General features: G+C 36.7%; 1 protein-coding gene across 2 annotated transcripts; it reads right to left on the minus strand.

Annotated features, from left to right (window-relative positions):
- Window positions 1-3,235: 3,235 nt before the first annotated feature.
- LOC140328278 (claudin-15-like) lies at window positions 3,236-27,606 on the minus strand. 2 transcript variants are annotated; one of them, XM_072407748.1, is made up of 6 exons: window positions 27,458-27,606; window positions 26,154-26,396; window positions 12,952-13,116; window positions 5,690-5,771; window positions 3,981-4,094; window positions 3,236-3,573 (listed from the first exon to the last, which is right to left on the minus strand). In XM_072407748.1, exons 2-6 carry the CDS (start codon window positions 26,371-26,373, stop codon window positions 3,477-3,479), a joined length of 678 nt encoding a protein of 225 aa, XP_072263849.1. In that variant the 5' UTR covers window positions 26,374-26,396; window positions 27,458-27,606; the 3' UTR covers window positions 3,236-3,476. The 2 variants fall into 2 exon arrangements, with proteins under 2 accessions (XP_072263849.1, XP_072263850.1); XM_072407749.1 differs by lacking the exons at window positions 26,154-26,396; window positions 27,458-27,606 and adding an exon at window positions 15,356-15,707.

Below are 27,606 nucleotides of genomic sequence, written 5' to 3' on the forward strand. Positions count from 1 at the left end.
ATGTTCATTTATTAGTTTATTTTACTGGTTTGGTTTACAGTTAGGGTTATGTTAAAGTTAAAGTGACTTGCTTGAAAAAAAGTTTTCAAAAATTGCTTTATGTAAAAGCTGAATATTATTATCTTTCCAGTGGGTGGTGACTGCTATCTTCCCTCTAATAAAGAACTAAGGCTGCCAAAGAATGCTCATCCCACACACTTCTAGGTGGAGAATTCTCTAGGTGTTGCTAATTTAGCATTCAGATTAATCACCATTTAACTAGTTACAGGCCATGAGTTAAATAAAAAAACTTACAGTATACAATTCAATATGACCCACAATCATTGCAAGGTTTCTAAACTTAATTTGCTACCCTGATGATCTAGCATACATTTATAAGAAAAGTGTACTTTGAGATTATTACTTTAGTCTAATAATCTAAATATATGTAAAATATTTTTTGAATGGTTTGAATGTTCCAGCCAAATTTGGTTTTGTACTTCAGTAGTTCTACTGAAAACTTATATTTGGAATTTCCATGACCGGTATTGAGTCTTGATATGAACAGCACTTGATATAGGGAGCACTGTAAAAGTTTAATAAAATGAGTCTTATGTTAATACATTTTATTTTATTACAATTTATTTTCTGTTCTGCAGATGGTTAAACGAGTAAGACCATCGATAGAGCCCAATGCCGGATTCTGGTCCCAGTTGGAATCATATGAAAAATCCCTTCAAAGAAATCAGTAAATACAGAAATACTGTGTGGCCCAATATGTCATATTATAAATGAGTATACTTTAGAAAATATGTAGATGTCAACAGGACAATACTGCTATGCTACAGAGTGATAAAAAATAGCAAATTTAGGTCTCCCCTTGAACATTATTTCCAAAAAAAGGAAATAAAAAAATGACCTGTCAAATTCAGGGACAGGAGCTATTGACATTGCATGAAATGTGATTTTTCACATACAGTTATGTTCTGGAACAAATGAAATGGAGGCCAGAACCTTTTAATATTTACCCTTTATACATTGACGTATTTGCAACAATAAAAAAAAACTGACAACATTTAAATGGTGTTTTTTATTTGTTTGGTAAGCCAAAAATTGCATTGGAGATGTGAAATGATTTTCAAGCTTACTGTTTTAAAATAGATGTCAAACCCAGCTGTGACATTTAGTTTTTTAAAGCACTGAGCATATTGGCCATTTTTTTCATTGTAGAATATGCTGCATACATCTTTTTACTACCAATCTATGTCTTCTTTTAGCCTATTCCCATCTATGTACATGTAGCTGCAACAGGTAAATACTCAGAGTAGGTTTACTAACGTTGACTATTGAGGAGCAGACCTGTACAATATGTGTTGGCACATATAATTATAGCCTCCGGCAGATGCAAATGTGACGAGTGACAATGCAGAATAATAGAAAGTGACTGAAAAAGCACTTTGATTGCAGGCTCATCAGATATTGCTTTAACCAAACCTGTATATTTCAAAAGAAGGAAGCACAATAGGTAAAAACAAACACTGGAGTTTAGTAGGCATAACTAGAACAAGCTTTTAAATGTTCATACAGATATGGGTGCAGCAAAGATTAAGATTAAATTGTACAATACTTGATCACTTGGATAATCTTAGCCTTTGCACAAAGTGTGAAGAGCACTGAAAATCAGTAGAACATTGTTTATTTAACAGGAACTGGGGCAAAATAATAAAATTTGTCCACCATAAGTCATTGTGCTTCATGGTTCTGTGAGTCATTAAATCGAATGGACCATTTTGTATTCAGCCACGCCTAAAGCATAAAGGTAAATTCAGGACTTGGAAACATGCTATATATTTATATTGCTTGTTAATAAACCATTGTTCAAGGACACATTTTATCAGCAGTTAAACAGTAACGGTAAGATGGAGTAGATATATCTCTCAGGATAGTTTGTACATTACACAATAATATACCGCTGTGCTGCAATATAGTTTTAATCACGATTTAGGGTGTGACTGTAAAAACAGAAATCCCAGTTACTTGCAATGTAACATTTGTTGGAATTTGTTAGAATTCTTTCATCTCTTTCCTTTTTGACTTGTAACTGTCTCCATAACACACAACGGCAACTCTACATTAAATACAGGGTCTCCAATGTAGAAGTCCCATACATAATTCTCTAGAATTGCAGGTGCAGTTATGGCGAATTTTAGGTAAGGTCTAAGCCAGTGGCTGGTGGCCTCTTTATTAGCAATAATAACTATATTAGTAAAGCTTCATACACACGTGCAATAATTGTGGTTGGAAAGGATCCTTTACGATCCTTTCCAACTACTAGCACTGCGCGATGCATGAACGAGTGCTGTACCCGCTCTGCTCTCTCTGCTTTGCTTCCATTAAGATCATTTTTCGCCCATCGTCCGAACAACTGTCCTGGAGGATCCACGGACGATGGGCGACAAATGATCTTAATGGAAGTAAAGCGGATAGAGCACAGCGGGTGCCGCTCTGTCGCTCTCCCCCTCCCCTCTTCATAGAGCAGAATGGTGCTGTATGTACAGCAGTCGTTCATGCATCGTGCAGTGCTAATCGTTGGAAAGGATCGTGAAAGATACTTTCCAGCGACAAATATTACACGGGCGCTGTACACATGCCAAATTCCCGTCCGATATCGTCCCTGAGCCAATTATCGGATGAGAACCATGTGGACATGGGTACACTCCAGATATAAAGTGATAGCACAGTCATGCTTATCCCCAAATACATTATCTAGTTAATAGAAAAGATAATAGAAAAATACTCACTCAAGTTAATGAATGGTGAACTACAACTCAATGAATTTTATTTATTTTGGTTGAGAAAATGTTTAAGGTTTTTTCTTTTGGTATTTGTCTGTGATTCAGTTGTGATCTTGTGCCTATAATGCCTATAATGTACCACATTAGTTTGACTTAGCTACACTTTGGAGTCTATTTATAAAGCAGTGAATCTGACATTCTCTGGTGGTGAAACTTCTAGGTCTATATGCTTCAGGGAATATCAGAATCATTAATAGACCCCCTTATTTTCATCACTAAAAGTGAAGCGCTCCATCAAACAGAGTTCTTTAGAAGTCACAGAATGCCACCAACTCATGGATCGGGGTTTTGAACATGGTATTGTTACTCCATCTGAGCCCCGAGAAATTTAAAATTAAGTTTCCCAATAGAAAATATGACATTTACAGATAATATTCAACAGTACATAATCTTAAACAATATCATTTTTTCACCAATGTTTTTATTGGTCCCAAAAACATTACACTCTACTAAACACATAAGGCAAGCAAAGACAATTTATACAAAAACCTATTTGTAATTCACGTTGCGTTTTTCTTGGATATTGCTCCTTATTTCTGCCTATTTTATGTACACAGAACACACTTTTTTATGCTGCTTAACAGGATAACAAAAAAACATACATTAAAATGTTTAAAGTATAAAGTCAGTCTGGATTCTAGTTTAAACGTAAGCTCTTCCAGTTGAAGCAGTATCCTTCCTCTCTTTGAATTGGGTGAATTCATTGTCTGGTGCTTCTGGGTAGTTGTATTTGTAGACTCTGAAAAAAGAAAGTCATGAAATAGTTCCAGTAGTACCTAACCATCATCACCAAAGTCATGACTTTCTGCAGGTGTATTTGTAACAGGAGCTGCTATTGCATATGTCATAATAACTCTGATGTCTAACAACCCTTACAGACACCAACTCAAGTCTTGGTCAAGGCATTTTGGGTGTGAGATACACTGCCTGCCGCCTGTTAATTATTCATAATGCATAAGGAAAGAGACTCTTTGATCAACAGATAAACTTAAAAACCCCTGGTGAAGCTGCAATCAGGTTCACCATCTCAAGCATCTCATTGGACCTTCCAAGCACTATCAATGAGTTTTACTTAATTTATACGCTGCTCTAAAATTCCATCCATTTAAAGTCACTCCATACTTATCTGTGATAAATGATACATACCCTTTCTTGGCAGGTTTTTTCTTTTTTCTGAATGAACAACACAGAAAAGAACCTCCGAGAATTGCTAGAAGAGAACCAGCCCATCCAATATACAGAGCAGGACCAAGCTCATATCTAAGATGATAAAACATCCATTATTAAGACATAACTTACAATGGTGGATCTATTAGATCTTGCAACTGTTTTCTAAATGTTTTGGTCTTAGATGTAGTATGGATTGCTTAAAACTCCTTTTTTTTTTTTGGCTCTTTTTTGTTGTCTTTGTTCCCTCATTCATTAGGCGGAATTCCCTTCACTTATTAGTAACCACTTTGGAAAATGTCCACTCTACTCCTGTTCTGATGACAATTTCAGACATCCCATCACATTCTGTATCTAAGACAATGGTTGGCAGGGAAACAAACATCTCTCATCTCACAGGGGCAACATCTTTCATCTGAGGAGCAGCACAGTGACTCAGTGGTCATCACTTTTGCCTTTTCAGCCCTAGGTCACAGGTTCAAACCCCGGCCAGGACTCCACCTGCAAGGAGTTTGTACATTCTCTGTCACACTTACCTCTTCCTCACTAAAGCGCAGACGCTTCTCTCCTGCGTATGCAGGCAGTTCTGATGCTGGGCATGCCTCTGTTTCCAAGCTTTATCAATTCTGTCCAATCCACTGGCCAATCAGAAAATAGCCTCTTGACCAGCCCTGGGTATTTAGCTAGCTCACACACTGCACTCAGTGTTCGTGCAACGTGTCTCCATTGTGCCGAGCCCGTAGTTCTGTTAAGCTAATTCCTGTTCACCTGGTGCCTAATTCAGTGTTTGCTCTGTCCAGCTCCTGCGTTAACCCCTCGTTGTTCAGTCTGTTAGTTCCCAGCCAACTTCCCTGTGCTGTTCCAGTGTTCCTGTCTATCTGTGGATATTCCTGTGTCACCTGTGCCTCCTGTTGCTCCCAGTGTCGGCTGTGTTCCCTGTGCCCGCAGTGGCCCCTGTGCCACTAGTGTTTGTCTCCTGGATCCCTGGCATCTGACCCCTGGCGTGTGACCTGACCTCTCTTGCTTGCTGCCTGCCTCGACCCCGGCTCTCCCCGACTATCCTTCTGCTTTGTGATTTGGTACCGTGTATTGCCCACCTTGTTGTGCCCAAGTACTTCAACCTGGCAGTAACCAGCAGCGCAACATCCTCACCATCAGAGTCTCTGCAGAAAACCTGGTTACTGCTTAGACTTTGCGCCTTGCAGCAAATGTTGGTTGCCTGGCTGTTTTATTGATAATTATGCATCAGAATTTTCAATCCTTTTGTATCTTTCATAACAGAGAAATTATTAATTACTTTTTTCAAATTATATTATTAATAATATATTGTTATATAGTGTTAATGTACAATTTTCTAAATATTTAACAAATAAATTAATGTTGTTTAGAATATGAATATATTCTTGTTCAGTCCTGAGGAAGCAGAGAAGATATCTGTGAAACGCGTTGAGTACATATGAACATGTGGATTGTATTTTTATATTGGATTGCCACATCATACTGTGCTTTATGAAGTTACAATAACAAATGTATTTTTAATGAGAATTATCAATAGAGTATTAGAAAAATGTATTGCCTAAAAAGTCCCTTGGACCTCTGGGATATCTCTTGGAGACAAATTGAACATTGTTACCTTGTTTAAAAACCGAGGATACATACAAAAGCATTGTAAACTAGAAATCACTTACTTTATTCCACCATAGAGAGGATTAAAAAATTCTTGGGTGATAGTGGCTGCATACCAGGATACCGCCACTAAGCAGGAGAGCCCTATGAGTGCAGAAACATAATGTTACATATGCTGAATATAAAATATGCACAGTAGTATTTACTAAACACATTATAAGAGCCAGTAATGGGATCTATTTGTCTTCCAATGCTCACTTAGCTTCCAATTTAGCCATGCCAGTCAGTCATATGTCAGGTTTAGGTTCAGCAATATATGCTGACAACCACTGACAACCTGAAAAAACTGCATGATCGGGTTTTTTAATTGGTGGATTTTTTTTTTTCATCATAGACACAAGCATATTCCAGGATTCATAATTCATCTGACTTAAACTGTAAAAGAGTGGTTTAGGGAGCATGGAATATAATTTTTACACATGGATTAGTCAGCGAAGTCCAGACCTTATCATATATTGGCATGTGCTGGAAAAGATATTTGTCAGGGACTCTCCCATCATCAATACAATATCTTGCTGAATAATTTATTAAACTTACAATGGAAATAAATGTTGTTACAGTGCATAAACTCATGAAAGCAATAACACAGTGCTAAAGGTAACTAAAGGTGTAACTTTACTTACAATGTAGCCCCTATCCTATAGACCTTTATGCATTGGTTCCACTTTCCTCCACAAATGTCCATTTTTGTGTCTGATGATATTTGTAAATGAATGCATGTACTGTATACACATGTCCAACATTATTTACAATATTTCATACATAGCCAAATTAGGGCTCTTTCTATAAAACAGGGAATCACATTCCCTCAAACATTCCCTGGTTTGAATCAATTACTCCCATTAAAACATGTGGATCTGGAGCAGCCTAGGCGCTTTCTGTTTGAAATGATGGCAGTAATATTGTTTAAAAAGTTGGAAGTTACAATTTTGTTTTTGTTTGTATATCTGATACAGATTTAACCTAATTTCCCTTTTCTGGTAACCAGGTTTTAAGCGGACATAAACTTTAAGTCTAAAGTCGCACTGAAAACAAAATATAAATCGTATTTATGTCTAAATAATTTGTTACTCTAAAAACAATTGTTTAGCTAATCTCCATGTTATACCATTTTTAGAGAACAGTATACTGTATGTTTAAGGCCTGTGGCTACATTTACTGCTTCATTTGGAATGTCTTATTTTGTAGCAACTCCATAGTGTAGAGCTGAGACTACAAGTGTAAACACCCCCATCCACGAAGCACAATGCAAGGAATTATGGGACATGTAGTTTTCTTATAAGTAGAATGCTGACAATGCAGCTGCTCAATCAGAAATAGTGAAAACCACCAGCAACCTCTATACAGATGGACTGAACTATTGAACATTTTGCAAAATAAAAATGTTTTTATATAAATAAAAATATATACTGTATATATATATATATATATATATATACAGTATATATTACTTTTATATGATTGTGCGTTTGTTGCTTTTTATTAATTCCTATTGTGGAGACTGTGGCTTCAGATCCACCTTAACATTTATAATTTTACCTAACTAATTGAAGAACAAATTGCAAAAATTAGCACATTTTTCAAAACACTGTGTGCATATGAAAGACTGAACAAAATATCCAACAGAAAACATTTAGGAATGTTAATATAACATCAAACAGGGGGGGGGAAATGAAAAGGTGTAGTTTATGACCATATACTATAATTTCCCTTTAATTCACATCAGTCTAGCTATGTCTGACTCTGGTAATCTAAGCTAAGTATTTTTTTCTACAGATATGTTCTGTACCCCTTATCACGGAAGGGTTGCTACCTTCTGGTACATCCACAGTCTTCTGGTAAAAATCAGTTTGTGGCATAAGCATTTTCTGAAATGAATACTGACAGGAAGGCTGCATAGAAATGTATAGACTTTAGATCTAAAAGGAATATGATTTATTTATTAAACATTACTCATACCGGTCTACCTGGCATTGATTGCAATGCACCACTTAAAAATCATTCAGAACTTTAGCAATGCCTCTGCTTTCCTGAAATGTCTTTCTTTGTATAATCTGCAATTTATAGCCAGAAGACCAGAGAAGAATAAATTGTGAGACCTGCATACAGCAAGGAGCAGACACATATCCAGGAGCCGGGTCTGCTGCCTGAGTGATAGACAGACCTACAGCAACAATAAATTACCTTTACTTTATTATACCTTTCTAACAGACCTAGGAATGGATTTCCCACAGCAAAATCAGAAAGTTTGTTTTATAAAACAACTAAACTTTAGAAGCTATGAAAGAGCAATACTGCAGCATGCGCACAGTGTTTAATCCTTCAACGCTAATTTGATTTCCTAAGCTAATGCTATATGAAATTAAGTGAAATGCTTCATCAAATGGAATACATGAATGAATGAATGAACGAAAGAATGAATGAAACTTCTACTGAGAGATACAGGTAACTCTAAAGGAAATATTCCAGGTCAGCATAGGACACACATATATATATATATCTATCTATATAGTTATATATATATATATATATATATATATATACAAATAAAAATATACACTGGATGTGTTCCCTAGGGCCTGCTTAAAGTAGAAATTTCTCCTCTGTTTCTATAGATTTCCAACATTATTTAAAAAAAAAAAACAGTACCTGAAAGGGTTCAACTTTTTTTACGGGGACTGAGTGGAAATGTGCTGGACGTAGGTCCTTTGATATACAAGATAATATTCTAATTGCAGTGCAAACAAACCAAGATAACAATTAGTGACAAATGAAATGACTGCAAGTATAAAACATTTTATTTCACACATGAACAGTTCCTTCTCTGAACAGGATATGCAATGTGTCTACTTCCGGCACTAACTGTGAAATAGGGGGAGTTATGTTTTTAAACAAATGACGGTACTTTGGGACTAAGGCTGTGAACACACACTCAATTTATGTTGCTGGAAATCTTTCATGATCATTCCAGTGACTGAAGTGACAGATAAACAAATTGCTGCTTTCTATGATTCATATTCTGCCAGATTGTTGAGATTCAAAGGACATAAGACATGCTTCATGGATAGACGATATTTGTTGGCCAGCCAACCACTGGCGTTTTTTCTTGTTGTTACCACTTGACCCTCGGTCTCAAAGCTCACCCAAGCTGATCCAGTAGCTACAAAGATATCACTGGGGACAATTCAGATACCACATAGCCCTATATTAGTGTCCATTCCGAGTATGGTACACCAGTGCACATCATGCCCTAAAGTCTTTCTCATCTTCCAAACTTGGGGGTATGCGGGTGGGTGAATGACAACTAGATAGAATGTATTATGGTCCAATGACTACACAGGTCAGACATATTTTAGTTATCGGAAAAGAGAAGACATCAAGGATTTTTTTACACCTATATACTGTTTCTGTGGGCCTGATTAATAAAGCTCTTCAAGAATAGATTATCATGGGTGATCCTAACAAAGCTAAAATGGATTTCTTGAAAATAATTTGCTATTAGTTTTCAGGTTTGCTTGATCACCCAGGTTCTCCCATGACAGGATATATTTTCTAGTCTAGATGTGCTTTAATAAATTAGGCCCTTTGTGTTAGAGATGGGGAAAAATGTCAATAAATGTGGTGCACCAGTTTAACATACTGTATATTATTGTTTATATGGTGATAATAAAACCTAAAGAGAATTTTGTTTATTTCAAACTTGATCATTGGGGCATTTTCCATCAAAGGCCCTGATTTATTAAAGCTCTCCAAGGCTGGGTGATCCAGCAAAACTGGATTGAATCTGGTCCAGGAATAAAAACATTTGCTAACAAATGACTTTTGCCATTTCAGCTTTTCTGTATCACCCAGGATTACTGATAAAAGTGTATCCTTTCCAGCCTTGGAGAGCTTTAATAAATCAGGCCCATTGACTCAGTTTGCCTGTGATTGTCAGACAAAGTCTTTAGATCTTTTTTGGCATTTTAACTTTAAAACATTAATTGAGGGTGAAACATTAAAAGCAAAGTTTCTTTTAAAGGACATACTAAGATATGTTTTGTCTGGTATGTATAACATTTGGAAAACTGAATTCATGCCCATTAATTTAAAATTGGGGGGGGGCAAACTTTTTGATTTAGGGGCCACAATGGGTTCCAAAATTTGAACCAGGGGCCGGACAAGATTTTGTCCCTTGTCAGGTAGCAATACATAAATATATATAAATGATTATAATATAAATCCTAGGCATAATTCTCTGAAATGTGTCCAATATTTTTAAATTTAATAATAAACTTTAAATAAAAAAAAATCTGTTAAAACAAGAGTGCAAAAAAATACTAAAACCTGTAATATAACTGTACAGTAGCATGTATAATATATAATATAACTATATATATATTATATTTATATTATATAAAGATTTCTTTGTATTGGACTTAAAGAAAATACAAAGAAATCTTGTACTGGACTTCATAGCACTGTTTTAGAGAATAAGCCTGATCTCCTGCTGCCAGCTCCATACACAAGTATAATCCCCAAGTGCTGCATCTGTATTGATGGGGGGAGCTCTACTCACATACACTGTTTTCTGTGGAAAACCAAAACTGACAATAACTTTGGCTGCAGCTTCATTACAAATTCTCAGCCTCTTAATAGGAAAACTGTTTTGTCCTGTCATTTTCTGCCATCATTTACCTTCATTAATCATTCAGAGTTTGCACATAACTATTAGTAACACAAACATTATTTCACAGATCCAGCTGCAGCTTAGAATTATGGCATGATTTGCATGTTAATCGCTCCTACTTCTGCTTTGACTCAAACAAATACTCATTAGGTAGGATTTAAAATAAATCTAATCCCGACATTGGCAAACTTTCCAAAATCATGAGAAACTTTAATAGTGGCACTCTATTCCTCCGATTTATGCTTGGTTCTGATTTGTTTCTAATAGCACCCAATGCACTTGTGGTACCGTGCAGCACAATGCAAGCCTATGTATGGAGTATTGAAGTGAGCAGCAGTGCATTAGCTTAATCTGAGCTTTCCATTCATCATTTAGTAAAAAAAAATACCATGCAAATATTCATTATGTAGGGCTAGAAGGGAGATAACACTCATAAACCTACTTTAAGCTTTCAATCCTTCAATTCTTCAATTCCACAATAACGTCACAAGCCTAATTCCACTAGCTTTTTCATCTGCTATGGACTGCTATGGACTGAACATGTGAGGTAAGTAAGACATAACCCCGCTAACTCTTCCATTGCCGATCTGATGGTGGCACCGGCCAGAGCCGCGGACCACCAAACGGGCCGCAGAAATACACCGATTGGGCCTGTGGTTTGCCCATGCCTGATTTAAACAGAAGACATTCTATTCAGGAGGAAAAAGAATTAAAAAAAAGTTTTCAGATTCATATGAATCTGCCTTTGCTTTCTGCTTTATAATGCTGAACAAAGCCTTATTGCTTTTTTTAATGTTCATAAACTGGACAGGTCCGCCTGATGGGAAATAAAACCATCTGTATGTGACTGGTATTCAGCATGTTAGACTCATTACAGAGGAATCCAGATCTCCCTCTAGTGGTAAATCTCTATATGACAGCCACTTCCAAGTAAGCATTGCAATATGTACTGAAAATATGGGATCCTGAAAATACACAATACTCTTCCTTTAAATAATCCTATTAGGGATATTGGGCCTGATTTATTAAAGCCCTCCAAGACTATAGGCAAGATAGGCAAGTATTGGAGAACATGGGTGATCCTGCAAATCTGGAATGAATCTGGCCCAGGATTGAAAACATTTGCCAAATAATAGCAAATCCATTACAGCTTTTCTGGACCACCTAGGTTCTCCAATAATTGTCTATTTTCTCCAGTCTTGGAGCGCTTTAAAAAAAAAGGCCCAAAGTTCTTGCCTTGGCTTTAAATGCATATGGTAGGATACAACCAGACAAGCGGCAAACATTTTTGCAGTATTAGTTTTGTACACCATATAAACACATAATGAACATTACATATTTTAGCTGTTAATAGTACGACTTATGTAAGTATGAGAGAACTTATGTATTTAGTTTAGGAGTCATTTTCACTGCAATGAACTGTAATAACTATCACATACTGATGATTGAGAACTTTTGGTTCAGACTATATTCTTCTGGGGTGAACAGAAAAGTAGCAGAGCTGAGTAACTACCAGCAGCAGCTACAGCCCGAGGTTATGAAGGTTATTGCGATCACTGGAAGAGGTTTAGGACATTGTGCTTCCAGCTATATTCCATTCATTAGTTAGACATGTTAAAGCATCTATTACAACCCCGAAGTATCCGCTATTTCTCTGGGCTATTGTCACATCTCAAAGAAACCTTTTCTGTATACTCTGTATATTCTGTATAAAACCAAGCACATGGAGCTTATGGAGAGCAAAGAAAGCTTTGACTAGGGTGGACTGTAAAGAAATTGCCCTGGACAGTCAATTAAGCCCCTACTGTGCTGAAGTATAACTTCTGCTCATAAAAAAAACTATTGAAAAAAAGATGGAAGCCAAGGCTTGATCTGGGTCAGAATAACCATTTCACATTTCTGTGTTTTGTGCATTAATTTTGCTTGATTTACTAAGACAACATGCTTGCGTGTCACAATCCAGTACATTGCATGTGTGATTGTAGGCATAATAAGGTGCACTGGTAGCACATTTATTTATTTAAAGCTGCCTTAAAGAAGAACCAAACCCTTTATTCATAAACTTGCAATCAGGCAGGTCCTTTATTGAAGAAAGGACAGGCGATGTCCCTTTCAATAAGAGAAATTCATTGTCAGTATTTACATATTGTACACTTTACTTATGTGTAGTGAGTCATACCACAATAACGATACTTATTCCTAGTAAGTTAGAATACACTAAAAAATAATAAAAGTCACAAGTCTGCATATTAGAAAACTACATGTCCCATGATTCCTTGCATTGTGAATCATGAATCGGGGTGTTTACATTTGCAGTCTCAGCTCTCTGCAGTGCAATGGGGTGGCTACAAATACAAATAAAAACATTCTGAGCTGAGTTGTAGCCAAAGGCAGTAAGATATGCATTTCTTTGCAAAGGATAGAAGGTTTTTAGATAAACACAGATTTTTAGGAACACCAGGAAGAAATGTATTATTATTAGGACATAAAACATTTTAACATCAAATGTTTTTTTCTGTGAACCTCTTGACTGTATTGAATGAAAAGCATTATTTGAGAGTGTATAGGGGTAATTTTAGGTAGTATATCAGGTACCTGCTATGATGAAAATCAGCCCTCCAGACAGAGCAATCTTCCCCTTGGTGTGTTCATCGCTGCTTCCAAATTTGGTGCACTTTAGTCCAAACAGAGAGATTAAACAAGCGAAAAGGCCCAGGATGAGAGAGATGATCATCAAAGCTCGACAAGCCTGGACATAAGCTGCAAACATAGACATGAGAAGATTTATTTTGTCCATGGGCTAGAAATAGTAAGATATTAATTTTTACCATAAAGCTAGAATCCAGGCACACAACTAAATATGTAGATGGAATGCATAGAGCTTTTTTACCTGTTTAAAACTGTGTACTTCTGCCTGATCCTAAAGTTTTTACAGCTCTGTCTGGCAGGGAAAAGTTTCACTTTCACTTACAGGTCCCCTCCTTTTCCATACAATATGTACAATATTCTGTGATCCTGGGAACTGTACATGTAATAAATGTATTCAGCATTTCACATGCCTTTTTTTTGTCAGACCAAGTTTTGCAGACAAAGAACATATGCTGGGACAAACCATAAAACACTGACAGGGATGCTACTACAATCAGCTTGTATTTGTATGGTGTGGCCAGGCGCATCAGAGCCATCTTCATTTGGCCTGGAAAAGGGGATGGAGTGTCTGGCTCACCCATTGCTTCTAAGACACTCCGGGCCTGGATCCCAAAAAGCTGCAAATATACAGCTGCAATTATATATTCTGTACATGGAGAGAGTTTGTCTGACTTTAAGGACTGAGAACAGTCATATCTGTATATTAAAGTGTAGTGGAGAATCCTACTAGAAGATTGTTACCAAAGAAATGGCCAATTGTTTATACAAATTACCATATTTGTGTATCCATATTCACCCTAATTTTTTTAAACAAAACTATAAATTATTTTAATATTTACTATGTTCTGATAAATACTCCATTTTGTTTATCATATTGCAATGATTAGGAAGGGGTGGTGTCACTTCCTGCAGAATGTCCTGGCACCACCCCAAAACAATGGCAGTTGAGCAATCTTTTCTACCTTTTTGCTCGCTTTATCTCTTAAGAAAGAGAGAGAAGTGAAAGTTCCACGTGTCAACGTGGGGGCACTCCAGGATTTGGGGTTTAAAACATGCTTTAAAACAGCATTTTTCAGACTTTTTACCTTTGGAAAAAACATTAAAATCTTTTCAGAAACTCTAGGTAAAACTTATCATATTAACAGCTCATGGCACATTATGTTACCCAGCAATTAGTGGTTGTCACAGTACACTGCTGGTAAAATGTAAGATTCCCCCTTATTCACCAATGACCAGTAGAAATGTTCCACCATGATTTGTGAGACAGAGCCACCCTACATTGGAGATCAATATACTACCCCTTTTTATAAGTAAGTTGTGCAGCCCCCCTTACATTGGGGGTCAGTAGTGGAATATCACCTTTATATTATTAGCCAGTACTACCCTCCTATATTGGTGGTAAAATGTCCTTTTGCATTAGTGGTCAATAGGAAAGTCCCTTCTTGCAATAGAGGTCAATGTATTGTCTACCTACATTTATAGGATCTCACACATTGGATGTCAATGGATGTCAGTTGCCCCTTCCTCTTACACTGATGGCCAGTTTAGCCCCACTACTGGTCAAGGAACCATTGGCAAACGTTAAAAGAACCCTGCTTTAGAAAGTTCGCTGTGGTACATAACTGAGAATATTTGAAGGTTCTGCCACGTACTTTACACTGACTACAGTAAATTTAGGTGCTTAATTGCTTGTTGCCCATTGTCAGGGTGCGGTTGTGAGGTCATATCCAACAGGGTGTTAACCCCCTGGTATTAAACAATTAGAATTGTGCAAACTTGCCTATTTAGACCCCCTTCTTACAATGCTAGTGACCTTACTGTCTCAAAATTTTTGAATTACTGAGCTATAAATAAATATGCAGTTCAGGAGAGTCAGGGAAATGTCAGTACCCAACAAATTTTCCAATTCCATTAATCAAAGTATTAATGTCACAGAATCGACTTGACATCCAGGCAATTAGCATTTTCAAAGGGAGGGATCTAGAATGGCAAATTTCATTTTCTCTTAAGGCAACTTTGAGTAGATATCCCATCTGTACTTTACCCCCAAAGCACAAAATACACTATTGATTAAACTGTCCTCAAGAAGTTCTGCCTCTATGAGTTCTAAAAGCAGCCATTCTTCCATTCATTTTCAAAACTAAAGAATAGAATTATTTTATGATTTCATTGGTTGCTGAGCATAAACAAGAAGTTCTGCTTTTAGATGTATTCAATTTTGAAATCCCAAAGTAAAAATGTAGGATGGTAGAAAACAGCAAACCCACACCCAGAAATACAATAGACCACAAGGTAAATTACAGGAAATTGGTAAGTTCACCAAATTTCCCTCTCGGTATAATGAACTCACGAGACAGGGCCAGTAGTGAATCGAAGTTTTTGCAGTTGGTCACACCGGTGCTCGCTGTAGCACAGCTCTTCCATAGATTCTCATACAAGATAGATGTGGTGATCACACTGCCGCTCACCGTGGAGACTTTCCATCTCTCAGTTGCCAAACAAATTCCAGAAACCAAACTTCCAGCCATTCCCATTAAAAATCCAACCAGTTCAAAAGCTGTAGACATTTTTGCAATTGATTTGAATGATCCAGAAAAACAAAAAATGTAAAAAAAATTACGACAACAAATGCGCTATGGTTGTCTCAAATGAAAGAATCAACTTCCCATTGCGGATATTCCTGTTAAATAAAACCTTTGCTCTTTGCTCTGGCACTACAGTAGGTGATAAGGAAGACTGCCATGCAGATCATTAATATGACAGATATTCTTAAACGCGCTCAGTGATGGCCCATCCTAAATGCCTCTCCCATTGTGGAGTTTATTGCTTTAGACGGTGATAGCTGGAAAGTTACTCTTATCTCTCCAGCTTGAGCTGTGTGTTAGACTGTCTCAATTACATAGTCACAGGCCTTCTTTTTTGTCAAAGTCCTCTTTCTCTGGGGCTTTTATTATAATTCCCATTTATACTGCTTTAGAAGTTTTTTTACCCACACACTGTGCTTTATTTTGAATAATAATGCAAAAAGTAAGGCGCCACCAACAATAAGTGAATGGTATGCAGGCAATCAATAAAAAGTCAGTTACATTAGTCACAGACAACATTATGGAAACAAATGATCTTCTATGAATGCCTGTGCAGAAAACAACAGGAACCTGTTCTTTTTATGTTCTGTATTGAGTTTGTGTGTGCAGCTCATCACCACAAATTTACTGATATCTATCCGTAATAGCCTTTTTGGTATTTACTGAAGGAGTGAGCGGGACAAGGTATTACATAGGGGTCAAACTTACATGGGTACAACCTTAGGGCTTTTATATGATTGTCTTGTCTTACAAATAAACAAATCTTGCCAGGAAAACTACAAAGGGCCAGGCAAATATATGCATCTTGGGCCAAATTTCATGTGTCTTATGCTTTGTGTGAACATGCACTGCGATAAGGCAGCCTATTCATTTATTTGTGTTGCCAATGTACCACAATAAACTTGTACCAGTTATTTTTCTATGTGGTGCACTGTACTAAAAGTGTGTATGAGGTGTGCTCCTGTGCAACAAACACGTTGCCATTTAAAATGCTATGCTGGTGCTATATGGTGTCATGGTTTTGGATGAGATCTGTAGTAGCTTTTATTTTAAATTTCCTAAAAATATGGGAATTAAGCCAGGATTTGGAGATGCCGCTGAAACACCTGCCAGACATAATAAAAGGGATTGTGTTTCTAAATTAGGAGTTGGAACCTGGTGTGGCTCAGGAAAAAAAGACGGGCAGAGCCCTGAGGGAAAATGAGTATTCAGGTGTGCTAACCAGACAGCAATATTTTGGGGCTAAGTCTCTGGGACCAAAGCGAAAAGCACCACTGTAATAGGGACTGCAAACCTTTGGTTGTGTTTTGGAATGTTAATGTGAGCGACTGTTGCCAGTTTGGACTTAGTTTAGTTTGCTGACCATGTTTTGTTACCATACTTCTGAAGAAAAAACTAAGTTTATTTTTCTGTATGCTGAAGGAAGCTATTTTGAGTTTAAATAAAATAAAATTATTCTATTAGAGTGTACGCCTGTGGGATGTGTAATGCACTCACTGATCCTGGTTCCCCCAGATATCATACCATATACAGTCTTTGTTTTACAAACCACATTTAATATATAACAAAGGAATCCCAGAGGCTAGGGGGATAGCAACAGGGACCGAAAAATAATGCCAATAATCCTTTCTTCTGCTGTCTGGAACTTTGGGCTAAACCTACTTTAGTAATGGTGTTTTCTCTGCCAAGTGCAGGCTTATTGCTTCTTCTTTGTAGTCCCGCTGCTCAAAAACTTACACTTTCTTACAGCATTTTTATGCTTCAGAGAATGCCGTAGGGTCCTTTTTTCCCGGATCAAATGTTGTGCAAGTTGAAATTATTAATATAATCTTAAGTACTCATATCAGTCCAACTTGATAATGCTGAATATTTCCTATTTGTCAACAGTTTCTGCAAATAATTGAAACTAAGAAATATTTGCTTTTACAAAAGGTTTTAGAAACGTGAACTTTTTTTCAATGCTAGTGGTTTAGATATCAATGCGCAATGCAGGAAATACCATTTTCAGAAGTAGTAAGACTGAATGTACCAAAAACACTAGAAATGATTTAGGTCAAGATAAATACATGAATATTAAAAGGGAAATTTTAGTGATTTTTTTTTGTGACCCTAACTGCTAACTGAGCAGGGCGGATACCCTATCAGCGGACAGTATCATTAAAGAAAGTTGGGAACAGTAGCTTTAGAAGAACAGAGGGGAGAGATTGAGGGGCTGAAAGTGGGATAAGAGAAATGAGTGATCATAGTAGTTCTAGCATAGGGACCTTCTTAAGAAATCTAAAAAAGTAGAAAAAATAACCAGATGGACAATATAGAGGTATATTTTTTATTATATATAGAGGTATATATAAATATATTAGGTTATCAAATGGATTGGTTTGTAACCATAGGAGTGGGATATTTGCCTTGAAAGCATTAATCAGATTATTGTAGTTATAAATAGGAGATACATGTCATATAAAGAAGATAAGCTGCTATTAATCTGTCCCAGTTCTACCATATTGGATTGGTTTATATGGATAAGGATGGAGAGTTGGTTAAGTTGGAGCTGCATGGCCAATAGTGGGAAACTTTTTTCTTTCAAGGATTTGTTTGTGAAATACAATATGCTTTCTTTTTCCGATTAGTCAAAAGTTTCTCTATTAACTTAGCGAGAGGTCTTACCGTTTATTGTTCTTCAAAGTATGTAAGTGTGCACCAGATATCCTGTAATCTAGGGGCAGATTAAAGAACTTGTAGGAGTTAAAGCTCCAATATTTATGAGAGAGATTGGTCAGTAAACTAATCTTGTGAATGTTTTTTTTCCCCTATAAACGCTATGCGACAAATTTAGCATTGTATCAGTTTTGAAACAGTTTCACCAGGCCTGTAGGCTGTATCTACAATAAAAAGTGTTAAGGGAGAGGGTAAGGAAGGCAACTCAGTGGTGCACAATTATATCTTACAAAAATGGACTGCTACCCCAATGGTTGGGTGAGATTTTAAACATGGAGGTAATAGGAGGAATATCAGTGAAGACCAGGTACAGGAATGATTCCCTTTTTCCATCATCGGTGTTGGTGTTTGGACAGCACCACTCTAATACCCTGGTGAGATAGGATGCAGCATAATAAAGAGCACTTTCTGTAAATCCATTTCCCCCTACCTCTGTTGTTTAGGTTGGATTTGATTTTTTTTTAGCCTAAAAAAAGGATTAAAACATAGGGTGGATATGGCTGAAGAAAGTAGGGTCTGATGGAGTAGAGATCAGAGTCAGAGTTTGCAGGTTAAGAATTAAGATATGACAAAGAAAGGGAACAGCCTCGAGTGTACTTACTTATAGGGCTTATAGGCTTTATTTGTCCAATAGTTAACCATGGTATGGAAATTGAAAGCACAATTGATATTTCAATCAGTTAAAAGATTTAAAAAATTGTTAAACCATTCAATAATTGAACTTGTGTTCAATTGATCAAATACTTGCAGTCAATCCAAAGGCTCTATATAAATCAATCATAATTGCAATATATTACATCCATTTAAAATTATATTGAGAGAAAATAGAATAGTGTATGCCTTGCATAGCATAGACATTTCCACAGCATTTGTAATAGCAATAGTAAATGTTGTGTTCAGAATATTAGATAGGAGCCCATTGGTCTGGTATTTTGGTTGCTAATTCTACATTCTATATTGTTGGGAGATAAAGGTGTCTCCATAAAGCTACATACACACTTCCAATTATTATCGTTGGAAAACGAACGTCGAACGTTCATGCACGATATATATGAACGATCGTATAGCACCGATCCTGCACATAGAGTTAACGACACGATCGTTCGTAGATATTGTACACACAATAGATACGATCGTTTAAGCGATAGAGGAACTATGTGCACGACAGGAAAGTGAACGGACGTTCGTTCATCACGCATGCTCTGAACATGGACGATCAACGAACGACCGTACACACGAACGATGTTCAACGATCGTCGTCCAATCCGATCCGTCGGTCCGGTCGTTCGTTTCCAGCGACTTTCCTCGTTCGTCGGCGTCGTTGGTTACTTTTTTACGAACGATTTTTTGCCCAATCGATCGTTCGTCGTTCGATTGGAACGATAAAAATTGGAAGTGTGTACGCACCTTAAGCCCTGTTCCTCTGGTGTAATGGATTGCAAACCTGACTCAGATAACCTAAGATAAATCTGAATAGCATTTCCTCAGATCTTGGAATTCAAAATTGGATTGGTTGGGACCCATAGGTTATATACTTGGTTGTAAAAGTTGCAGAACTTTAGAAGTGAACAGTGTGGAATGTAAGCCACTTAGTGCCATAACAAAACACTTGGCTTATTTTTCAATTTGTAAAGTGTTTTCTTCCATATAATTTTTGCAATTTTGTATTTTTTTTAGGTGCCTGGTAAAAAGCCAACTAACTCTGTACATTCTAAAACAGCTCCTATAAAAGTGGCCAATGACCTCATTAGAGCTAATGGCAACTTTTCCCTCCTTCTTCTCCTAGATCTTTCCTCACTATATCAATGATGTCAGTGACACTGCTCTCTCTTGGTTTGTGTTTTATGCTTCCTTCTTTCAAATTTTTTTCAGTGCCTCTCCCACTCTCCTCCCTGTTGGTGTTCCCCAAGGGTCAGTCCTTGGACCGGTCCTCTTTTCTCTGTACACCTCCTCTCAGTAGTCTCATATCCTCCTTTGGCTTACAGTACCATCTGTATGCTCATGACACTCAAATCTATCTGTTCACCCCTGTCCTGGATAACATTTCTTACTGTCTGTGAGCCATCTCATCATGGATAGCTGTCAGGTTTCTGAAACCCATCTGATAAAACTTGCCTATCCATCTTCATTTGTCTCCTAAACCCTCACTACTCTGGCAGGGTCCTTTCCTTCTGCTGTGTCATTATTTGTATCTGTCTATCATTTGCTTGTCATTTGCAACCCTTATTTCGTGTACAGTGCTGCGTAATATATGTTTATAAATACAGTTTTAAAAAATTTCTAATATTACATACTTTCCGCATTAGACAGGTATACTCTGATTGGCCATTGCACAGAAAGATGACGTTTTTAAGGTAGAAAACTGCAAATCAAAATTGGTGAAGAAAACTACATAACATGCAGGGGTAATTATAAAAATATAAATTGCTGCAGACTAAAATTCTTCTTTAGCAGAAAACTTAGATAACATATAGATTTTTGTTTGATGGCAACCTATAGGGAAATACTGTTAGATTATAGAATTCTCACTGAGGAACCAGATCTATTAAATATAACAGAATAGGTTTGTAAAAAACCTGTTGTACTTTGTGCTAAATGCTATACGTAGGCGTAGGGCCATACTTTCAGACCTCTTCATTCCTGAGTAATAGCATTTTTCTAATTATGTGTACATATTGCCTTTAAGCATTCTGTACTTGGAGCTAATGGATTTGATTTCCAGGGGACATTCAGAGAATTTATATTTTAAAGTTCACAATGCTGTTGGGTAATTGCTACAAATTAGGTGACCGACTGTGCAATGGACACATTTTAGTTTCTAAATCTATTATAATTTATTAACAAAAGTATGCATTCATTTAAATATTAACTAAATCCTGTAACCAATGTGATTTTTTATGTATCTCTGTAATTTCTTTCTGTTTTTCCTACCTGTGGTTTGAAATGGGTAGGTCATCCCAGACAAAACAACTGCATCTGCACAAGGTTTTCTACCTTTATAACTGCAATATCTACAGGGGGGCTAGGTTTGGGTAAGAACTTATCTTTAGGGGTAACTTGGTAGAAGACCAACAACCCTATAAACACAGTCATCCATGTGAATGAGGGTTTATGAAGAACTAACTGTATGTGTCATCCAGCTAAAATAGCAGCATGTAAGAGTACACGGAATATAAATTGCTACAGATTGGAATGTAGCTTTAACGTCTAGGAAGACAATGATTTAGACCATTTGGGTCTGATTTAATAAAGCTCCCCAAGGCTGGGGAGGATACACTTTCATCTGTGAAGCTGGGTGATCCAGCAAACGTGGAATAGATTTCCTATAAGTAATTCGATATAGTAATGTTTTCAATCCTGGACTAGATGCATTCTAGGTTTACTGGATCACCCAGCCTTGGAGAGCTTTATTAAATCAGACCCATTATGTCTCATAATATTTTTTATTGGGTTGGCCAAATCATAAAACCAGCAACAAAGAGTAGTAAGATTCAATACAATACATTCACAGAAAGGCAGACAGATGCAAATGGTATGAACAACCTGCAATATCAAAAGCTAGCAAAATACTTTCTTGTATTAAAAGAGGAATAGACTGCAGAGATGGAGACATAATCCTGCCCCTGTACAAAGCATTGGTCAGACCACACCTGGAATATACGGTCCGGTTTTTGCACCAGTTCACAAAAAGGACATTGTGGAATTGGAGAGAGTGCAGAGAAGGACAACTAAATTATTAAAAGGAATGGAGGAGCTCAGCTATGAGGAGAGATTAGCTGAACTGAATCTATTCTCCCTTGAGAAGAGACGTATAAGGGGGGATATGATCACCCTGTATAAATATATAAATGGTTCATATAGAGAACTCTCTTCCCCATTATTCACTTGGAGATCATTACAAAGAACAAGAGGGCACTCTTTGCGTCTGGAGGAAAAGAAGTTTAAGCTCCGGATAAGGAAGGGATTCTTCACTGTAAGGTCGGTGAAAATGTGGAATCAGCTCCCTCAGGAAGTAGTTTCAGCAAACTACTATAGATTGATTAAAGAAAAAGCTGGATGTTTTTCTAGAAGCACAGAATATAACTGGGTATTAACCTCCCAACCGTTAAGCCCGTACTTTTCCATGCAAAAAAAAGTTGCAATTATCGTTAACCCCGTACTTTTCTCACTATATTAAAATCTCACTTACCTGGTCCCGCTGTGGGGTCCGTGTTCCAGCGTCGTCCTCCAGCGTTGATCTCCCTCTCCAGCGTCGGGTGCCGTCTCCTATACCAGCGGGACCGGTAAGATGCCGGCTGGCGGACCACAAGATGCCGGCCGGCTTCTTACCTGGTCCCGCTGATCGTCCCGCGTCGTTCTCCTTCCAGCGCCGGGTGCTCTCTGAAACAAGAAGCCAGCCGGCGGAGGAAAAAAAAAGCCGGCCGGCGGAGGAAAAAAAAAGCCGGCTTCCTGTGCGTGCGTGCGTGCGCGATGACATCGGCGCTTGTGTGCGGAAAATTCAAATTGAAACTCATTCATTCATTTTGTATTGGATTGGATACAAACTCCTGTATCCAATCCAATACAAAATAATAGAAAATATATTTATTTGGTTTTGTCTATAGGTATGTGACGGACACTAGGGAGGTGTTTTAGAAAAATATATTACTATACAGAATACCGAATTATCGCATTTTCAGTATTGGATTGAATACAAACTCCTGTATCCAATCCAATACAAAATAATAGAAAATATATTTATTTGGTTTTGTCTATAGGTATGTGACGGACACTAGGGAGGTGTTTTAGAAAAATATATTACTATACAGTATACCGAATTATCGCATTTTCAGTATTGGATTGAATACAAACTCCTGTATCCAATCCAATACAAAATAATAGAAAATATATTTATGTGGTTTTGTCTATAGGTATGTGACGGACACTAGGGAGGTGTTTTAGAAAAATATATTACTATACAGTATACCGAATTATCGCATTTTCAGTATTTTTTTAATTTAATTTATTTTTTTTTATTAAAAGTAATTTTTTTTTTTTTTTTTACATGATTGTGTGTTTCAAACATTTTTTATATTCATTATATCTACTAGACCCCTATTCAGGCATATTTCTGTAAGTTACAGGTCTACAATTTAAAAAAAAAAAAGTTCATGAAAACCTGTAACGCTTTTGGTACAGAAATCTAGACATCAGTGTAACGCCCAGGTGGTTAAGGCTTTAAAGTAAAAATAACTGACTGATGATCCAGGGAACATCCAATTGCCTCATGGAATAAGAAAGGAATTTTTTTCCGCTGTTGAAGCAAATTGTACCAGGGTTTTTTTTGCCTTCCTCTGGACCAACTATGTCTTATAGGGTTTATATCTTGGATAAGTTTATTTCCCTAGTGGTTGAACTTGATGGACTTATGTCTTTTTTCAATCTAACCTACTATGTAACTATGTAACTATGTAACCTGGCCTATCTCTCTCCCTCTCTGCATTTTTGTTGACTCTTTACTTCCCCCACTCCTCAAAATACCTCCTCTTTTGTTTTATCTTCTCTTCCCATTTCTACCTCTCTAGCATTCAGTTCTTTATTTTTGTACCTAGTTTCTAGTTCAGCATGATACTGGTAATGATTCAGAACAGAAAAGAAAAACAATAGAATTATTTCCATAAAGTTGACCTCATTTGCATGTTTATGAAAACTGAAAAAAAAAAACAAGCAGCAAAAAAAGCACAAAATTTAAAGACTTTCGGTATTAGGTTTAAAAATACCTGCACCTGATTGGTAAACTATAATCCTCCTAATCTTACAAAACAAACAGCACAAAGAAGCAATTAATGTTTGACAGAATATTGATATATAGTAGGACTGATCTAATCCCTGAGTAAACAGTCTCTGTCACCGTGTATTTTATCATGGGGTCACATGACTCATAATGCCTGGAGATTGACCAAAGGTTCAGTAGAACGATTAATTAACTAAGCCACATAGACAGTGACACACCGATACTGCGCCCACTCCACAATATCTGTCACACCAACGCATATTATCACATATTCACATACAAGAACCTCATTTGGAAAAGCCAGTATCTTTGTAATAAAATCAGTCAACAGACACATTTTTTATTTTATGGAAAGTTATTCTTTATATGTCATTAATTAGCCTTCTATGGCTTAGTTAGCCGTAGTTTAATTGACCACAACATCATACAAAATTGTGGCTTAGGGAATGGCACAATTTCATAGCAACAAGGGTATTAATGTAGCAATATATGTATTAAGGTATAAAGGTGGTTAATAATTCAGAGCCTAAAATTCATACCTAAGGGCTTAATTAGAACTGAATGTTATTGCTATAATGTTGTTACTGGTGGGAAGAGGAATACTTTATACAACAGACACTAATGCAGTTTTTTTTAATCAGGGCTCCTTTTGTGCTATGGGGTTTGGTTAGCAGTGGCAAACTGATCTTGAATTTACACTGGCCACTGATGTAAGAGGGCATATCTATATTTACCATCAATGTAAGGGGACAGCACAACTTTTCTCCCTGCATATCATTTCTGGTAATATTTTGCTGGTTTCTTCTCTCCTATTGTATGGGCAATTATTTAAAATAAATTATCCTGAATTATGTGCTGCTTTTTAGTCACCTATTACAAAAATACATATTTCTTTGCAGCACAACGAGAACATTCCAAATTCATAGAGAAAGATACATTTTATAATATATATATATATACTCATCATATATTCATTTTGCAGACAAGATATCCTAGACTGTTATCTCATTGTTTACTGCTTTTCCTGGAGGTCAGATTACACAAATCCTAACCAATGTCCTTCGCTGAATTTACAATGTCTTATTTATTGAAGGATTATGATGTGTTAAGGCACACTATGGAAATAATTTGTTGCTTGAACTAGGACTGATGATGCCTTTATACTGAAGGCTGTTCTTTTCACTTAGCACTCAGTTTAAATGATTCAGCATGTGCTCTTCCTGTCTATAAGGGCCCATTCACAACTGTTTTTCCTGGTGCATTGCATCAATTCATGCAAAATATTGCACATTGTATACCATGTTAACATTCGTTGTGTTAGGGTCCTAACACAACTCATTGTAACACATTACATAATAAGGCACCAGAATGAACAAAAAGAATCATCCATGTAATATTTTTTTTCAAATTCAGCACACCACAACACACAATTCTGCACGAGCATGCATTGTAGTGAGCAGCAACTCATCAGTGTTGGATAATGTATTTAATGTACAGTGCTGCGTAATATGTTGGCGCTATATAAATCTTGTTTATTAATAATAATAATAATAATAATGTACATAACCTGTGTTAGCATACAGTGTGGTAACATATGCGTCCATATGTGCATTCCCATAATGCACAGCTAGAAATGGACCATAAATGTAAAGCCTTTAGGATTTGAGGTTGATCTTAAAATGAGTATAGTTTTACTGGGAAGGCTAGATTCTATTCCCAATATACTGTAGTAAAAGTTCACAGGAAAAAAAAGTAGGAAGCGTAAGTGCAATGAAGCCCTGTGTACCACCATTTAGACAGGCAGGCACAGAAAAAATAAAGTATTTGAAATGCTTACTTCAACATTTTCCTATTGATTTGCAATGTATTCTGGAGCTTCCTAGCGAATATGATTACTTTGAAGTACCCAGAACAGCCCCCTCCATCATTTCAAGCCATAGTTCTAAACCTTTGGTTTCAAATATAGATTGGCAATCTGGTATTACTTTATAATGATTCTAGCACAGTTGCAGTACAAGAATTTAGTATACACATATTACATTTCTGTAATATTACAAAAAATAAAAACTACTTACTGGCCAGACTAAAGAGTGACGAGAACTTCTTACACTGCACAGAGCCCGTAGAGGTACCCACACAGTTCATCCAGAGCCCCTCGAATACAGAGGTGGAGGTGATGATGGAAGCGGTAGAACTGGAAACTTTCCATCTGGTGGATACGGTGGATACAAGGACGCAGGTCATCCCTCCCATAGCAAGGAGCAAAGCACAGACTTGGAATGGAGTTCTGGTCATGATGAGCTGTATGTATCTTGTGCCTAAATAAACACATGGACACCAATGAAGGAAATTCTCCTCTTAAACAGTTTACTGTCTACATTTTACCAAACAATGTGCCCTTACCTCTTCTTCCAAGGGCAGCTCTAACTTTTTGGATTCACAAATACTTTGTTTCTCCATGACAGTGGTCACCAGTACAAATGTAGTGGTGAATCTCCACAATGGGAACACAGACTGAAATAAAAATCTAACAGTGGGTCTCACCTTTCCTGTTTCTTTTCAAAACTTTACAAAAAGTTTGCTTGGAGATAGCTAGTGATTAGTCAGTTATTCATAGTGAACACAGCTTTACCTTATTTACTAACATTTACCAGTACTTTTTAAATTAACTCATGTTCAGTTTCACATGAACTCATGAACATTTCACATGAACCATGCCTACCCCTCTCTCTCTCGTTCTCTGTCTCTGTGTATGTATGTGTATATATATATATATATATATATATATAGTGTATCATACATGAAATAAAAAAAAACATAAATGATTCCTATCTTTAAGCTACAGAATATATTTCTGCTGAATAAAAAGGGAAATTTGTGATAACACATATAACTCTATAGAACATGATGGAAACTCTGAAACGTATTTTTAAATATTTCAGTGGTCTTTATTCTTATAGACTAAAAACATGTCTGATATTTTGACAGATATGAACAATCTGTGTACTGTATAAAGCAGCACAGATTTGTTACAGGTTTATTGATTTTTTAAGGGGTGAGTAAATTACTTAAATTAGTTATTCTGTCACATATTGACAATGTTCTACCTAACTACTCTGCAAAGATCTAACAATATTACACACTGGAATATTTCCCTATTTAATATAATGAATATGCTAAATATAATATATTATAATCATTATGCTATGGAGAAGAAGACTCGTCCATTATCATTAGCTTTATAAAAGTTAAAGAACACAGGTCCATTCCTTACTACAAGATAAACTTTAATCCTTTCTATCCACAATAGTTAAATGATGCATCCCATACTAAAAAAAACACATTAAAAAATGTAGATATAGATAAAAATTTAATTTACCAGTTTCGGGATTGATATCCTTGCTCCCTGATGGCCAAACCAGGACTTTGCTACCATCCAGCAGTTACAGAATGTCTGTTGTACAAACTTTGTTTTGCATCAGAGCGGTTCAGGGTTAAACATCAGAGACCTCTATGTCAGTGTACTTT

The sequence above is a fragment of the Pyxicephalus adspersus genome, chromosome 4, assembly GCF_032062135.1.
Source record: "Pyxicephalus adspersus chromosome 4, UCB_Pads_2.0, whole genome shotgun sequence".
NCBI classification, from domain to species: Eukaryota; Metazoa; Chordata; class Amphibia; order Anura; family Pyxicephalidae; genus Pyxicephalus; species Pyxicephalus adspersus.

Bases quoted from the DNA above. Each gene is read 5' to 3' on its own strand.
- LOC140328278 (XM_072407748.1), bottom strand. From the start codon at position 26,373: ATGACCAGAACTCCATTCCAAGTCTGTGCTTTGCTCCTTGCTATGGGA. The intron at 5,772-12,951 runs GTACCTGATATA...CTGCACTCATAG, and splicing joins GCTGATTTTCATCATAGCAG to GGCTCTCCTGCTTAGTGGCG. The intron at 4,095-5,689 runs GTAAGTGATTTC...TTATCATCTTAG, and splicing joins CCTCTCTATGGTGGAATAAA to ATATGAGCTTGGTCCTGCTC.